General features: G+C 50.7%; 2 protein-coding genes across 2 annotated transcripts; one reads left to right on the forward strand and one right to left on the reverse strand.

Moving 5' to 3' along the window:
• Positions 1-7,373: 7,373 nt before the first annotated feature.
• Positions 7,374-8,204, reverse strand: MAM_00248 (uncharacterized protein; the record flags this gene model as incomplete). Its single annotated transcript, XM_040819047.1, has 1 exon — positions 7,374-8,204. One exon carries the CDS (start codon positions 8,202-8,204, stop codon positions 7,374-7,376), a length of 831 nt encoding a protein of 276 aa, XP_040682312.1.
• A 1,420-nt stretch (positions 8,205-9,624) lies between these two features.
• MAM_00249 (General substrate transporter) lies at positions 9,625-11,357 on the forward strand (the record flags this gene model as incomplete). Its single annotated transcript, XM_040819048.1, has 4 exons — positions 9,625-9,827; positions 9,914-10,873; positions 10,940-11,013; positions 11,083-11,357. 4 exons carry the CDS (start codon positions 9,625-9,627, stop codon positions 11,355-11,357), a joined length of 1,512 nt encoding a protein of 503 aa, XP_040682313.1.
• Between the last annotated feature and the right edge of the window lie 2,861 nt (positions 11,358-14,218).

A 14,218-nucleotide genomic window follows, 5' to 3' on the forward strand; every position in this document is an offset into this window, starting at 1 on the left:
AAAGAGTTCTATAGTCCTTGATAAAGAGGAGGAGGAGAAGACAGAAGGGGGTGGGGGGAAGGGGGTGAACAAAAAGATGGCAAAAGAAGACAAGACGTAGATGATGAAGGGAAGGGACAAAACCACCCCCACCCCACCGGGGAGGCAACGCAACGGCCCTTCAATCAGTCGTTTATACTGAAGCAGGACACGCGGTACCACGGCTTTGCCCTGCAAGCTGGCGGTGAAGAGCGAGCATGGTAAAATAATAATGATAATAATGATGACGATGATGATGATGAAGAACCAAGCTAGAAGGAAAAGAGCAAATCTCCTCCACGCTACAGACTGGTTGACAGGGCCGGTTCTCTCGTTTACGAATCCAGTAAACAATGGATTGGAGAGGAAGGAAGGAGAGAGGGGGGGTGGATGTATGTGCTTTGGACCTTTTCCTTTTTTCCTTTTTTCTTCTTTCGCCTGCTCTGCTCTTGGCGGGAGGAGCCCTGACTGAAAATAAAACATGAAGAGTGTTGAGCACCACCATTGCCCGGCAGTCTGTTATCTGCTAGTGGTTTGCCATCGTTGCATATGGACGGATGGACGGAGTAAGGAGGCAAACCTACGCTACTCTCGGCGGTACCCACGGTGCTGTCGTGTCTCAACAGGGGTGGAGCGGCCGGGCCCTTTTAGTATATTTTTTTTATTTGTTCCCCTTTGCGAGACGACACGGACGTGGAGCTGGACAAGGGGAACAACAGCGCGGCGCCAAGACTCTCCGATGAACCCGGGAGAAGGGGGGGCTGTACAGACAGACAGAGAGAGCAACGGGGTGACTGATGCGACTGATGAGGATCTTGGTGCGTGCTGGAGACGGCTGGTCATCTGAGTGAAGGCCACATACAGCAAGGATGTACGTACGGAGCAATGCGTCTGGTGGTGTGAAGTTTGCCAGGCAGTCGGGGCCACGGGTGCACGCACGTTCCTGGAGTCCTGGGACGCATCGTGCTTCATCGGCGCTTGGAGTTGCGGACATGGATGGAGCTACAGCTGCCGACTGCCTGCCTGCACCTGGCCGGACCGGACCAGTCGTCACGGACGGACGCAACACTGGCGGTCAGTCTTGGGTTTGATCCACAGGCGGAAATAGTCGACAGGCGCGGCTTCCCAAGGCTCCGCCACGATCCGGCATGGGAGGGCATTGGGTGGGCAGGGGCAGGCTGCGGCCCCCCATCTGCGTCCCAGGATTCCCTGACTCCCATCCGCTCGATTGCCGTCCCGGCCGGTGGGTGGGCCGCCAAGCCCGTCTGAGTGTGCGGCGGCACTTCTGTTTGGAGCAGACATGGATGGGGGCAGAGTTTATCAAAGCGTACTCCGTACTCTGTACAGGGTTGTGGATGGCGGATGGTGGATGGTGCAACGGCGCGGGAAGCCTGCGTTGCGTGTCGCTGTCGGGTTTTTGCCGTTTGAGCCTCTCTCCGGGGGACGTGCAAGGAAGCCGTCGACACGGAGGAGTCGCCATGCTGCTTGGGGGGGTGGGTGCATATTTTTTTTTTTCTTTCCTTCCCTTTTCTTGCGTCAACCTTGACAGTAAATGCTGGCGAAATTCAACGGCGATCTTTTCTTCCCCTTTCCTCCCGCCTCCATTCGCACCTGTGCGGGCGGCGGTGGCAGCGCACTTCCAACTTTCACGATGCATCCGTCACCAGCACGTCGGATGCCAAGGCCCACGGCGCAGCTAGTCGCGTCAGGACTTGCAACAGGCGAGATAACGGAGCGAGGGGCCCGGCCGGCTCTGGGATGACGATTAAACCCTACACGCCGTAGCCAAGGCCCAAGGGGCACAGAGTCGCAGTGCTAGCACGTACGTGTCGTGCGAGCTCTTCTCTTTTCACAACGCATCAGGCCTAGCCAAGCCCAGCCAAGCCCAGCCAAGCAAACGCCGCCTCGCTCTTGGGCGCCGAGTGCGCAAGGACGGATGTGAAGACGCAAGCTGCTGCACCTCCGCGAGCAGAGTCGAGCAGCCAGTCGCTCGCCGCCGTGTCGGCACCATGGCAGCATGGCAGCAGCATACAGCAGGCCTCCGTACAAACAAAGATCTGCCTTGGCGGTGTGAATGAATACCATGTCCTGGCAGTCTAACGCGAGTATCGCGTGTGTCCAGGTCGCTTTAAACTTTGTGCCGCGTCGCCGCCCCCCCCCCCCCCCCCGAATTGCGACAGCAACGTCGACGGTGGGTGGCAATGGCATGCAAGTCACTCCCACGTCTGCCGTCTGCCGTCTGCCGTCTGCCGTCTGCGCATCGTGTCGTGTCGTGTCGTGTCGTCGCTTGGCGCTAAGAAGAAGCATAAGTTGACAGCCCTCACATGTCACACGTCTGGCCGCTGCGCCCACGTGCAGGGAGACCTCTGAGAGAGTGAGGAACGCCCTGACCCTGAGGCCTGGGGGAGCGCCCTGATTCCCAGGCGGCTTCCTGTCTCAGCCCAAAGCGGTTGCGTCGCCCAGATGTGTGCGACTCTGCGAATGCAACCACTTGCTTCTAGAAGGGAAGAAGGGGAAGGGGATGGGCAAGGGAAAAAGAAAGAGGGAAAAAAGAGCCTCAACAGGTCGAACAATCGAAGCAATCCACTGCTCTCTCCCATTTGCATTGCATTGCATTGCATAGCATAGCATCGCATCGCACCGCATCGCATCGCCACCCTCCATCGCCCAATGCACGCACTCCTTGTCAATGACCGAACCCACAAAGCCACCTACGCACATCTACCTGGGTGCCTGGGTACTTGCGTACCAGTATCCAACTTAGGCACCTAGGTAGTTACTAAGCCACAGCCTGAATGGGCTAGTCTTGCAACCCGATGCCGCGCCGGCGCCACCGGCTTCGCTTCAACTGCCGGCCTCGTCTTGACTCTTGCCAGGCGTGTTTATTAATAAACAAGCGGCAAGAAATTGCCCATGTACACGCATACCATCCATGCCCATGCAAACATGCGCACGCACATGCGTCAACCGTTGCTTACCTACTCCGTCGGGCCACATTTCTACGGACAACGTACGAGCGAGCGTCCATGTCCTCCGTACCGAGAGCCAATCCGGAGCACGTACGCAGTGCGGGCGAGTCAGGGTCCATGGCCGGCGCAGAGTTGGCGCCCTCACCCAAGCACTTGATTGGCCAGACAACCGGGTCTCCAGCCCTTGCGGCCGATGGGCCAGTTGCCGGGCAGAGCTGGCATGGGAACTGGGACATGGCTGGCTCGGAGCCGCCAGGCTACGTACTTCTTCCAAGCTGCCGCACGCCACCCGCCCCGTTTCGACGTTTCAAAGCACCGCCGCGCACGCTGCTCCGCTCCGAACCCACCGGCCAGTGACTTATCCTGCATCAGCCATCAGTCGGTCAATCAATCAGTCAATCAGTCAATTAATCGATTGCTCCATCAATTAATTCGTTCCCGGTCTCGTCTAGTCCAGCCAATTTGACACCTGCTTCCGTCCACATCCGAGCCTTGAAACGGCGGCGTTTCAATGCCCAGCGCCTCCTCCCCCCCGGGGCGGGTTCCCAGAATGAGCCAAAACAAAACGCCAGACGCGAGTCGTACGGAGCATGTCGTATGTAAAGTCGCCCGGCAATGTCTGTGGCACATGGCACGTAGATGGCAGAGTGCGTCCGGCGAGCCCCATCGCATGGCGCCGTCGTGCCTTGGACGGCCAAGCCTGCGTGTGTAGCAGCCAGCCAGCAACATCCGACTCGGTGCCTGTACGATTCCCATGCCGTGCTCGCGCTCGCCCGACATCGCCAACTCGGCGCTGCCAATAGCCATCTGCCCATCCATCTACGCCGTATCGGCTCCCTGCCCAGGTAGGCAAGTATCTTCCCAGACTTGCCTCAGTGGAGAGCTACCCCCCTCCCCCGGGGCCATCATGAACCGGGGCTCTCTTAACATACAAAGGGGCTGTGCTATTCGTGCTACCAACTCTATCTATTCGTGCTACCGCCCCACCCCAATTTTAGGCCTACACCCTGACCCGCCACGCCCCGCTATATAATTTTACATACATTGCCCTAGCAACTACAGAGTCTTACGAAAATGCTCTATAACAACAAAAAAAATAGAGTGTAGCTGCCTAAGCGGCCTTTTTGCAACTCTATAATAATATTGCTAAATTGTATAATATTAAGCTTAATTTTAAACTCTATAATTACGCTAAAATACTGCTTTTCTTATATCTTTAATAGATAATACTTATCTACCTAAATTTATAAGTTTTAATGTCTTCCCTAAAGTACAGCTTAAACCCTCTTTTAATAACTCTAAGCTGCTGCTTAATAATAAAGATTCTAGCTGCTTAATTTCTAAAATACTACTACTAAGAGCTTATAGCAACTTTAATTACCTTTTTAACAATTTATAGAATTAGAGTAAAGCAAATAGTACTGCCTTTATTAAAAGCTCTATAACTAAGTTTATTAAAGTTAGCAGAAAGCAGTAGCCTTAGTATAGTAGCTTTTTATGCTATTATAGCTTTAGAAGAATATTTTAAGCAAGTAGAATTTAATAAGCTGCTACTAAAAAGAATAACTATAAGTTTAAGCTTTAGCTAGTAACTATAATAGTTAATATAAATTAAGTTTAGACTTATAAAGTAATATATTATTAGTATAATTATAGTTAATTTCTTAACCTATTAGCTAAGCTAATATATTAAAGGTTTATAGTTACTTAAATAGAGCACTTTATAAACTTTATATAACACTAAGCTCTTCTAGTTTGTAAGATAAGTAATATTATTTATAATACAGTAGAAAGAGAAGAAATAGAGGTTTATTTTTGCTGTAAAGACCTCTACAACTAAGTCGCAAAAGCTTATACAAAGAAGCTTAATAAATTTTCTTTAATATAATAAGTTGTTAAGCTTCTTAAAGAGTAAGATTTACTATATATTATTAAATATAATAATAAGAGCTATTTAGAATTAGTTGTTTAGACTTATAAGTTCTGCATTAATTAATAGAAAGTTTTCCCTTAAGTTCTCTATATAGATAATACTTATAAGACTAACTGCTATAAATTACACCTATTCTAGGTAATTACTATTATAGACTAGAACTCTAGCGCAAATATTATATTTGCCTTTATAATAAAAGAGGATAAACCTGCCTTTTAATAGATTTTACTAGGCCTTAATTAAATATAAAATTAACATAAAATTAAGGCGCCTAAAGTTGTTATAACTAACTTTAATAAAGCACTTAAAAACGCTCTATAAGTTGTTTTCCCTAAGATATAGTAATAGATATATATTTAGTATATATTTATAAATATAAAGGTAAAAACCCTCTTCTATTAAAAACCTTCTAATAATAATAATAATAATAATAACCTAGAAGTTAAGGCGTTTAATAAATGCCTAAATAGCCTTACTTTAGTAGTTAAATTACTTATCTATACATAAGAAATTAAAGCATTTAACTCTATATAGAACTAGATAAAGAATATATATAGTTTACAGCAATAAGGCATTCTTAATTACATTAAGAATACTTATTATAGTTAGCATAAGTAGTAGGCTTATTATTATACTTAATTTTATTAGAATTTTAAGTATACAACTATAAGTCTAATTAAAGCAGCATATTATAATACAAAATTCTATATATATATTAGTAATAGCAATCTATTTATGCTCTTTTAATTAATTCAGCAGATAATTCTTAAAAAAAATTATAAACATTCTTAAAAAGCAGCTATAATAGAGCTTTAGCAGCAAAATATATATAGGCATAGCAAATAGCTTAGTAATTTACCTATATAAATATTCTATAAGGCTGTTAATCTCTTAGCCTGCTAGTATAAGCTTGCAGAAGCTAATTATTATAAAGGTAAATAGCTTTAACTTTATAAGGGAAATTGCTCTTTTACACACTAATTTATGCTGCTTTATATATATATTATTCTATTAAAGCTATAAGTATAATAGCTCTTAAAAAGAAGCAATATTTCTTATTATTAGTAGCTTATAAAGCTGCTAGTAAGTCTTAGTTTTAATCTCTATTAATTTATTATAGAAAATATACTTAATATTAACTTATAGACTTCTAACGCTCTATATCTTTAAATTTATTATTCTTATAGAATTAATTACAAAAAATGCTGCCTACTGCTCTTAAATATATAACACTAAAATTCTAATAATAATAGCAGTTAATAGCTAAGTTAAAGGCCTTAATTAGGCTCTTAAGGTTGCTAACAAACTAATTTAAGTATATAATATATAGCAATATAAAACAAATTAGTTAAATAATTTAAGACGCAACAATAAAGAAGACTTACAATATAGTTAAGGCAGTAATTAATAAATGCTATAAATAATATATAACCTTAATTAACAAGTAGACAAGCTATAAAGCAAGCAGTAGTATTAGGGTTGCTGTAGATTTAATAGATAACCCCTTAGGAGCCTAGATAGCGCTCTTAGAGGCAGCAGAATAATTAACAGCCTAGGCAGCAGAATAATTACAGCCTATAATGTATATACATTTATTAAAAACACTAGAAATTGCGTTTTTAAGCAATTTAAGCGCTGCTAGCGCTTGCCTAGGCTTGCGTTATTAAAAAAATAATAGATTTAATTTAAACACTAATTAAATTTCTAAAAAGCAGGCGCAACTATATAGGTGTATGTAAAAATGTATAGTAGGGTGTAGGCAGTTAGTCACTAGGCTAAATCAAGCTGCAGTAGCACGAATAGATAGGGTTGGTAGCACGAATAGCACGACCCTATACAAAGTGCTGCATGCGTGTACTTGCTTGCCGTAGATGGCAAGTCCTTGATTTGCGCCTATGTACGGCCCGTCCATCATCGCCTCATGCTTCTCACGACGTTCTGCCGCGCCTACCGCGACGCGACGGGCAGCATCGTCATCAAACTTGCCGGGACCACGCCACGTCGAACCAAACTCGTCAGAGGGGTGTGTCTGCATTGCCTAGTACTCGTGGTGCAGTGTCTGGCAGGCTGCTCGTGTGTGCTGGCGATCAACTAAAACGACTCTTGTCCGAACTGGTGCTCAATCATGATAACCCTCTACCCACGAGTCCGGGACTGCGTGGCATGATTTTTGTCCATGTCGCCCCTTCCGACTCCGCCCGAAACCACGGCCTCCTACTACAACATGGAGGAGGAACGATGAGATCAACATAAAAATAGAACCAAAAGTAGTGCCACCTTTTTGCTGCCACGCTTCAACTGGTTACTCCGTCCGTACATTGCACGCATCTTCATGCAAAGGAACCCTGCGAGACCCGAGTTGAGCCCCGCACCATGTCGCCAACTTGCAGAACGGGCTGTTGGCTTCAGGTGGCCAAATGTTCCGCGATGCCCATGCTGGCGGGCCTCACGGCTCAGCCTGCCAGACGAAACATGACCGGCGGCAGATGGACAACATCCTCCCTTTTCCTGCAAGCGCCGGAAACGCCCTTGAGAACAAGCCATCCAGCCAGCAGACGATGGAGCCACCTCCCAACTGAAGATTCAAGCAGCGTGGGTTTTTCATCTGCAAGCCGCCACATCCACGTCTCGTTGACAATCACAATTCTGCCTCCGGCAGGTCCCTTGTCATCGGAGTTCATGGACGGAGAGGCGGGCTCTATAGCAGCCAGGATCAGACCACGAACCCTGGGGCCTCTGTAAGACGGGGGGGTGTCAATGAGAAGCTCTACCCGCTCCGATCCCGTCGCCTGGTCCGTCGTGCTACAAGACACCTTGTATACACCGTTCACGACGTCGCCTGGTTTGAAGCACAGATTGTCAATCCATGCTGTGTCGAAGCTGCGTCTGTTCAGTGGCTCTGACAACGCGCCACGGATAATGGCTGCTTGAGGAGTCCAGCGAAAAGCCTTTTGCATACTTCTTGACACTTCTTGTAGCAGCCTTGAAGGCTGAGCTGCAGGTTTTGATGACAGTGGCGATTCCTTCGGTGGATAGTCGAGGCATGGCAACGGTAAGGGCTCGGAGACGACTCTTTCATACGTCACAACCCACTGGCACCGATTCTCTCCAACTTCGGCGGCGAGGCTGTGCGGTTCCGCTGGATGCGACGTCTTTGAGGCGGATGTGGCTTGGCGAGGCACAAGCGTGCCAGATACCGAGGTGGTGGTGCGATACACAGTCCAGCCCGTGTACAGGACATAGCCCGCGGGTATGACGACGGGTAGCAAGGCCAGCGTTGTCATTGCCGTTGGACGATGAGCGGACAAGATCCCGAGTGAGACCCCCCACGAGGGCATTGTGATTGCCGCGCTGCGGGAACCTGACGGCAGAGACTTGGTGGAGCCAAACTACCGGGTGGTGACGGACGAATTTCTTATCTCTTGGAAGATGGCGACTCATGTCAGACGCCAGGTAGATCGAAGTTTGAATCCGGGCGGCGCATGCGGCACAAGTCGGTAAATCGTGGTTCGTGGCTTGAATGTGACAAACGGATCAGCGATGGTAAGTCATACAGGGTAGGGTAGTGGTTGGTCGCTTGAACACCTCGGCGGTCCGTACTGCGGCTGATGAGAGATCAATGCATGTTGGGAAGCCAGGAAAATATAACTAGATGCTGACAGGCAGAGGCAGTCAAGCTGACTGAATGTCTGCCTGAGGCCGTTTCGACGATAACGCAGCGTGGCAGGGGCGACCGATGTCTGTTCGGCGAATGCCGCATTATAGAAAGGTTATTCACATGAACGAGCGACTCGGCTGTCTGCCGGTTATCACCACGTCACCAAATGAAACAACGCCGTCAACGATGCAAGTCGGCTGCAGGCCTTTCTTTTTCCCGGTCCCTCGCCCGCACTCGAGTCGGAACAACACCCCACACGTGCCGAGCAACCTTTCCGAGGGCGCCGGTCTGGTGTCGTCTGCCGGTAACGTGATTCCCACCCAGGCAGAATCCACTGGCCACCAACACCCACAAACCAAGGCAAACAAACGACCTCGCGGATACCGATACCGATACCGGCACCGGCAAGGAAATATTCGACCTTCTTTCCCGGCCCTTTGCACTGCAACAATGCAGAAGCTAGCTCTCCGCGGACCAGTTCACTGTCCTCGAAGCGACAACGACACTCGACTGCGACGTTCACTCGCTTCGACTGCACGCTCTCGTCATCGACGTGACATTGACCATGAGCGAGCGGCTGACTTGGCGGACAAGGTGGCACTGCGGTCGGAACTTGCAAATGAGGACTGGGCATTCATGCGCACTCCTGGCGAGTCTGAAAGAACACACACCTGGCGACCAACATACGAGGCTGCTACCGCTGGGCAAACGCCATGCTCAATGAGTTTTTGAAATCCGGGTGCCGGGGTGACTGAAATAGAGTTGCAGTGGATTCCTGTTTTTTTTTGCATGGTCCGGTGGGTTGGTTGGTTACATTTGGATATGTGATATGTGCGTGCTCATCACCCCCTCCCTTCCCTTGACCATTCCTTGGCGCCCAGTCCATTTTGCTATAAGACACTGGCGGTCCGGGATCTAACTTACGTGGCGGCTTTTGTTGTCTTTAGGTCGATACTACTCTGATTTGCACCATTGCCTCATCTTATCGCAAAACAAGGAGGAAAGGGTTGTCGCCGAGTACGGAAGGGCAATCCACCACCGTCGTCATGGATGGGTGCAACAGCGACAAGGAGAAGGGTGAGCGTATTCGCCACCTCGAAAGAAATGGAGCCGCCAACTTGACGCTATGGCAATCCGTCAAGCGTTACCGGAATGTTGTCTGGTGTTGTCTTGGCTTGACTACGACCATTTTGTTGTATGGCTACGACTACGTCATTGTTGGCGCAACGTCTGCCATGCCTAGCTTCCAGTACGTTTTGCAAACCTTGGCTTTCCGAGACCTGCTTGTTGGCTACCGTGCCACCGAGCGAATACCTGAATAACTCATGTCAATAGACGGGACTTTGGATCCAAGCATGAGGGACGTTGGATCATCCCCTCGTTATGGTTAGGTCTGTGGACATTGGCGAGTCCTGGAGGATCCATCCTCGGTGCCATTGCCGGCGGTCAAATTCAAGATTGGGTGGGACGCAGGGCATCAATCGCTATCGGATGCTTCTTGTCCGCGATTGCAGTTGCTATATGCTATGTGTCCTACATGCCGGCCGACATTGGCACACGACGCGGCGTCTTCTTGGGGGGCAAAACATTTCAAGGGCTTACGATTGGCATTGTCACGACAACAACACATACTTACATGTCCGAGATTCTGCCCCCGAGTCTTCGGGGTCCGGTCTTGGCATTCTTCCCCATGTTCACTCTGCTAGGTCAACTGATTGGGGCCTCCGTTATTTTCGGACTCATGGCAATGCCCGACGGATACGCTGTCGGCTTTGCATCACAGTGGCCGTTTTCCGCGGTGCCCGTGATTGTGGCGCTTTGCATCCCTGAGAGTCCTACATATCTTGTTCGCAAGAACAAGATGGCTCAGGCACACAAATCACAGAAGCGACTAGAGCCCCGGGACGGAGATGCCCATGAAACTGTCGAGACAATTCGACGGAATATCGAGCACGAACGGGAGATGACCCAGGCAACATATATTGACTGCTTCAAGCGTGCCAACCTGAGGAGGACCCTGATTATCATGCTGTCTGGAGCGTTGCCACAAATCTTGGGCCTCGCCTTGCTGGCAAAAGCTAGTTATTTCTTTCAAGTGATTGGCGTGTCAGCAGACGTGAGTGTCATCCTGTTGATCGTCGGCATTGTTTGTGGTCTCCTGGCCAACATGGCCAGTATATGGGTTTTGCACCGGGTAGGGCGGCGGCGCCTCCTTGTTTGGGGTCTATTTGGAGTCTCCTTTTTATGGCTTACCATGGGCATTTCCGGCATATGGGACAAGAAACCGACGACCGAGTTCGTACTTGCCACCCATGTCCAAAAATCACCTCGTGGTTGACAGTGCTGACGCGCCGTATCTAGATATACCACGTTCAGCATGATAGCCATCGTGGTTGTAGCAGGCATCAGCGCATGGCCGGCCTCGTATGCGGTTGGTGCAGAAACGTCATGTCTACACTTGCGAGCAAAATCGCAGGGCATCGGGTGGCTGACGACGGGTGCAGCGGCCTCGGTCTCTGGCTTCGTTTCGCCTTACCTGTACAACGCCGACGCAGCCAACCTGAGATCCAAGGTAGGCTTCGTCTACGCCGGTCTGTGCGCTGTTGCAGGCGTCGTATCGTACTTTCACGTTCCGGAAATGAAGGGTCGCACACCAGCGGAAATTGACGGAATGTTTGAAGCAATGCTTCCGGCTCGGGACTTTGGAACATGGACTGCGTCACCCTCGACTAGTTCGCGGACTGCGGACGAAAGCACGGGAGAAAGAAGCATAACTTGACATGATGGAAGAAGTAGGTGATGAAATTGAAAGTCATGATGCAAAGGCTGTCCAAGAAAATGGGTGTGGTGATTATTTGATACCTAGCTGAACTTTGAAGCAATACTATTTTGCCACGAGTGCTTCGGCAACACGCTGGGCGAGATGCATGAAAGGCCAGGCCTTGTCTTCCCTCGTGCCCCGGGCCCCGACAGGAACGAACACCAGTCTCCTGTCCTTGCTGGTAGGTTGGAAAGGACACCGTGGCAGCGGTCGTCGTCGACGCAGAGGTCGGAAGGGACGAGACTTGGGAAGGCCCTCTACGCCAAGCCAGCCACGAGGCTTGGCAGGCCAAGTCGCGATGCAGACCGAATGCGCGGCGCACAGCTTGGGATGGTATATGGCATGGCGCGGATCGATTGGCGAGCCCGTCTTCTGCCGAGCAGCAGTCTGTCTGTTTGGAAAGGCAGCCAGCCTGTGGGTGGGCGACGTGTCGCGGCTACGCCAATGCCAAGGTGTGTAACACTGCTAAACGGAAGAATGACTCGGCCAAGAAGGGGGAGAAGAAAGGACTCGGCAGGTTGTTGATGCGAGCACTCGCTGGCCGCGACAACGACTCGAACACGTCTTCCCCACCGCGGACTAATGCGTCGGTGATAACGGGCTCTCGGGCTGTCGGGCTCCCACGACAAGCACGCAGGATATGCGGATTCGCGTGCTTTCGATTGGCTGTGTCGACTCTCGACTCTCGACCTGTCGACTCTGGAACCTCGAGCCAGCGAGATGTAGCTCACCTGTTCAAACTGGCTTAACTTGATTCTGCCTCGGTGTGGGCTTCTGGAACCCCGAAGCGCCGGCAGGAGGTTAGACCAGACAGCTCAGGGCCATGCTGCCACTTGCCTGCCACTTGCCTGCCACTTGCCTGCCACTTGCAAGTTGGACGCGCCAGCCACCTGGCAGTTGCCGAGTTGGGCAAGTTGCCAGTGCAGATGCGGGAACAGCAGCCGCCGCGCCACAGACGCCACCAGACGCCACCAGCTGCTCTGCCCGGCAAGGAAGCCGAGACCCAACATGCGGGGGCCAGGGCGGGGGCCAGGGCGCGGTGTTGAACGTCGCCGCGGCTGCCTCCTTGGGGCGTCGTCTGATATACTCGACTCTTTACTTTGCCAAACCTCCTTGGAACATGGCATCCCTTGCCCCGGAGGCAGGGCGAGACGAGCAAACGTAAAAGGGGTCTCCACGCGACGACACTGTCCCCCTTGTTCCCCCTCGTCCCCCCTCGGCGCCAAGGTACTCACTCGGCTTCACGTGTCTGCCGCTTGGCTGAGGAGAGGACATTCATATACGTGCCTTGCGAGTTGGTTGGCAACTCGGCCACTCGGCGCATGCGACCACAAACTGCAAAAGTCTGGCCGTACAAAGACTCGCAAGTCGGCCCTTCCCGGCAAATGGTGCCCAGATCGAGGTCTCGTGGTCGACTACTAGCGCCCAATTCTCCATCTCCAGGCCGTCGCTGGTTGACGTGCTTTTTTGCGCGCACCGACTCTTCACGCTATGCCATTGACTCTGAGCGTCCGGACGCCCGAGATCACGCAACACTTGGTGCGCTGCGGCTTCTCTGATCTGGCCTGATGGATGATGGGAGGCGCTTGAAGTCTTGCCATGCTCATGCTTGCTGTATTGATCCCACGCGTTGGCATCGTGGCACTTGGGTGCGTGTATCGTCCGTCGTCCGTGTCGTGGATTGATGATGTATGCGAGTCGACGGGAGAGTTGGCTGAACTCCTCCCCAGTATCCCCTTCTCCTCCGGTCTTGACTGCGAACACGAGCCTTTCGCATAAATTCACAGCCGGACATGTAGTTGGTTGGAATCCAGATCCAGAGCCACGACGCAACTGTCCGCCAGCATCTCCCCCGCGTTGCAAGTTGTTTCAATTGTTTCAACCCCGCGAACAGACATGACTGGCTGCTCTAAATCGACATCCACGGCCCCCTTCGAGGTGGAATAGTGCCACCACTCCAATCTTGCCCCCGGTATTTTGCGACTTGTATCCGTGGAAACCCACCTCGGACCATCCCAGAGCAAGATGGCATCCCCGGTGGGGAGCTCATGCATGAAAAGGAGGCTGGCTTCTCTGGCCACGACAACAAAGGAGCGACGACATGCCCGTCGAATACTGCGAGAAATCTTTCGTATTGGCCAGAATGGAATGGAACGCGGCCTTGGTGAATTTTCCAACACAACCATCTGCTCGCTACTGCGCTCTGCCACAGCGTCCCCGAGACTCCCCGGCCCGCAACGATTGTGCCAACCTTTTAGTCTCGGCCTCAACGCGGTACTTCTTGGGCATCCTAGACAGAGACCTTGTCTTTTCACCCGCTTCGCAAACGGGGCTGGGTGCTTCCTTTGGGAAGTTGGATGGACAGCCGTCGCCGGCGGAGGAAAATCCTGCAAGTCCGGACGGGCAGACACGCCGCTGACGACTAGCATGGCAGACAGGCCTCGTGATGCTGTCGAGCCTGTATTTCTCATTATGTAGAGAGTCGAGATATCAGATCAGTTACCGCCTGGCTACCAATTAGACGTCGTGCAATACTTGCAGCGCTTGGCCCGATCGGCGATGCGGTATGATAAGCCCGCCTTTGGTTTTCAGTCTTTTCTTTTTCCCCCTGCCTTCTCGACGAATACCGTCTGTACGGAACAAGGTTTAAATGATGGATGGCACAGCTTCTGTCTAAGGCGTGTGAACTATATATACAACACCCACCTTCTTGCTCCTCTACTCCGTGAGAGACACACAGCAAGCCTGACATATTATCCCCCCTTTTTTCAAAAAAAAAAAAATAAAAAGAAAAAAAAGTCCTCAACTGCCGGTCGCTG

Source organism: Metarhizium album (genome assembly GCF_000804445.1).
Source record: "Metarhizium album ARSEF 1941 chromosome Unknown scaffold_1, whole genome shotgun sequence".
Taxonomy (NCBI): Eukaryota; Fungi; Ascomycota; class Sordariomycetes; order Hypocreales; family Clavicipitaceae; genus Metarhizium; species Metarhizium album.